The 3,277-nt window shown below is 60.5% G+C and overlaps 1 protein-coding gene across 1 annotated transcript in view; it reads right to left on the bottom strand.

Moving 5' to 3' along the window:
• Positions 1-3,116, bottom strand: part of AAMP (angio associated migratory cell protein) — a gene marked incomplete at its 5' end in the record, with an annotated part of 4,566 nt that extends 1,450 nt beyond the window's left edge. Inside the window, 8 exons of the mRNA XM_026852484.1 lie at positions 208-298; positions 778-881; positions 1,272-1,387; positions 1,625-1,708; positions 1,857-2,001; positions 2,116-2,255; positions 2,412-2,531; positions 2,948-3,116. Coding sequence (XP_026708285.1) covers positions 208-298; positions 778-881; positions 1,272-1,387; positions 1,625-1,708; positions 1,857-2,001; positions 2,116-2,255; positions 2,412-2,531; positions 2,948-3,116 — 969 coding nt within the window. The remainder of the gene's footprint in view (positions 1-207; positions 299-777; positions 882-1,271; positions 1,388-1,624; positions 1,709-1,856; positions 2,002-2,115; positions 2,256-2,411; positions 2,532-2,947) is intronic.
• Positions 3,117-3,277: the final 161 nt, after the last annotated feature.

Raw genomic sequence — 3,277 nt, 5'->3', positions numbered from 1 at the left:
CCCAAGTGTCATCTGCCAGCCCCCAGGGCCCAGCTCTAGGGCACATCCTCTGTGCAGGAACTGCAGCTGCCTTTGAGGAAGCCTGGGGGCCCAGGGAGAAGCACAAATTGGGAACTGGCCCCAGGAAAGCCCCAGGGCTCCAAGGGAGGTCTTGGATGTGCCCAAGGACCCCCTGCCTAGGCCTAGGGAGAGGGGATAGGGCAGTACCTCATGTTGGCACTTATGCCTCAAGCTCTGTGTGGAGAGGTCATAAATAGCCAGCGTCCCATCCAGGTAGCCCACAGCAGCCAGTGGCATCCTGCAGGGGTGAACAGGTATTACAAAGGCCTGGGGGGAGCAGGGGTGGAAGCACGTGAAGGATCAAGGTTGAAGGCAAATTCTTTGCTGCGAGCTACAGCTTATCAAGAAGATGAGGGACATGAAACACTGCAGTCAGGAAACCCAACAGGACAGGGAAAGTCAGCAACCAGCCCAAGGTTCATGAGGGAGAAAACAACATCCTGGCAGGAAAGATCCCCAGCAGCCATGTCTGGAGGGTATCCCAGCCTCTGTGGTCCATCAGGCTAGCCCAGAAACCCAACACGTTTCAGGGATGACTGAGCAGCTGGTGTCCCTTATCCTTTGTGTTACACCCGCGCGACCCAGGATCTCCACAGCCAGCTGGGGAGGATGGAGGCGAGAGGAACGCAGCAGAACAAGCACGAGGGATGGAAATGGATCCATTTGTAACAACCCCTGTAAGGTCTAGCACTGAAGAGGGGCTGTTCCCACACTCACACGTTGCAGAAGCCCAGCGACTCCACTGAGTTGGACTCTGCCTCCTCACCCTCACCGGCGGGGGCCTTGGGGGCCATGCTCTCCATCTTGAACACGCACACCACCTGGGGGGAGGGAGGCTGACTAGTCCCCGAGGGGAAGGGAAGGGGACCCCCAGTCACACCGACGTCCCATTCCTTACCCGGGATCAAGCCTTATATTCCCTGGACACTAAGGCCTGACCCCAAAACCTCAGCTCCTTGGAGTAAACAAGGTGGGGGCAACTTCCTTTTACCAGCCCAGCAGGACCACCCAGCTACAGGTCCCACCGGTAGCTAGGAGGAAGCCGCTGTGTTGGCCAAGGGCGCCTCCTGCTGGTTGCTGGTGGCCACCACAGCCTGCTTGGGGCCAGCAGAGACCCAAACCACCCAGAGACACGGGCCTGGACCAGGACAGGGGCTTGGGAGGCTGGTCCCCCTGGGCTCCTGGCTCTGCCCCCACCCACAGAGACCCACCTTGCCCGTGGCAGAGTTGACCAGCTTGGCGTGACAGTCCACAGAGCCCGTCATGATCAAACTGCCGTCTTGGTTGCTGGCTACACACGTCAAGGGGTCCTGGTGGCCATCCTGGCCTGGAGGGCGAGCAGGAGAGGCGTGAGCTCCATGTGTCCTCCCTGTGGAGACCTGCTGGGCCTCGAAACCCACCCACCTGCAGCCTCTACCTTGGCCAGCTCTGCCAGCACCCCAGTGGCATGGAGCAGCCCCTGGCCTTGGAGGGTTCCACCTCTCCACCTGCACAGAGGTCAGAGCCCACTGGAAGGGGCGGTTGCCCAGCTAGGGAGCAGCCCAAGTGATTAACCTTTTCCTACCTTTCAGGACATGCAGCGAGGTTCCCTGCTTCAGGTCCCAGATGCGCATGGTCCCGTCCTCGTACCCCACCACCGCTCGCTTCCCTGGGTGAGACAGGGCCAAGCAGATAAAGCCAGAGTTCTCCTCATTCCTCTACCTCGCGCTCAGCACAAACTGGCAGAGGCAGGAGAGCAGATGGAGGCAGCAGGATCTGTCACAGAGCTGGTGACATTCCCAACCTCAAAGTCTCACCATCAGGCAGGATCCTGCCACATGTGGCTGGACACGCAGGGCCCTGGAAGGTTTTGCAGTCTCCACTGGGGATCTTCCACATCCAGGAGTTGCCATCAGCTGTGCCCGCCAGAAGGACGTGGGCTTGAGGGTGCCACTCCATCCACTGGGCAGAGAGGGACAGGCAGCATCACAGGGGTGCTGCCCCCCCCTGCCACCCAGCTGAGTCCCAGCTGCTGGCCCACCATCTCCCCACAGCACCAGGGGTCCCGCCGCTCACCTCCAAGTCCCCCACCTCGAAGGACCACACTTCTTCCTTGGTGTCCACCCGCCACACTTTGATAAGCCCAGACATGTCACCCGTGGCCACAAACACGGAATCATGACTGAAGCCAGCACATGTGACCGAATCCTTGTGTCCTAGAAATGTCAGGGGATAAAGATGTCTCAGACCAAGCTATGGAGGACAGTCAGGAGCCCAGCTCCAGCAAAGCATCAGCTGGGGAACAGCATGTCCAGAGAGATGTGGCTGAGAGGGGACACAGCCACTCACTTGGACAGCCTTGAGCACCTCACCTGAGCATTCAAACAGGAGCTCTCCATCACTCACACGCCACACAAAGGCCTTGTCATCCTCCCCGCCTGTCACTGCCAAAGTGTTGGTCTTGGGGTCGAGGCTCACACAGAAAACAGAAGCTTCACAGAAGAGTAAAGAGTGGCTACATGGCTCGGACACCACTCACACCCCAGCTGATGCTCCCAGGGGATCCAAACCCCACACAGCACTCGGTCTGGGCAGGATGTCAGTGAGCTGAATTCCTGACCCAAACCAGTGAGAATCCATTCTTTCCATGGGGAAAGAGCAGCACAGGCTGTCTGCCGGGCTCAGGGTGAGCTGCCCTGGTAGGAGGCTCAAAGGGCTTCTCTACCTGAGTATAATGTAGAAACGATGCCAGCCCAAGGCACCCCTGAGTTGTGATGGCTGTCACAGGGACGGCTGAGAGATGGCAGCCTGGTAAGGACCCGCTGCACCCCAACACTCTGGGAAAAGTCAGGGTGGGAGCAGGCCCTGACGGGGACTCCAGCTGCTGCTGCCCGTGCCCACCGCTCACCCGAGTGGAGGGAGAACGTGACCTCGCTGTCGTCCTGCGCCTCCATGCCATCCTCCACCCCCTCGTCGTCCTCTGTCTCCCAAGCCTCAGCGTCGGGTTCTTCCGCCCCCTCGTCGTCAAAGTCCACGTCCTCCATCTCATCAGCCAGGTCATCTGCAGAGGGCGAAGGTCAGGACGCGGCCCCCGGCCTGCCGGGCTAGGCCCTTCCAGAGCAGGCGGCTGCGGGCAAGGGGGGGATCTCGGGGGTCCCCCGGGAACGGGGCAGCGGGAGGGATGCGCGATCCCGAGGCCGGCGCGGCCTGGAGACCCGAAGCAGAGGAGCCGCAAAGG

Source organism: Athene cunicularia, assembly GCF_003259725.1.
Source record: "Athene cunicularia isolate RWA chromosome 7 unlocalized genomic scaffold, athCun1 chr7_part1, whole genome shotgun sequence".
Lineage (NCBI taxonomy): Eukaryota > Metazoa > Chordata > Aves > Strigiformes > Strigidae > Athene > Athene cunicularia.
This window is presented reverse-complemented; position numbering and strand designations above follow the sequence as displayed.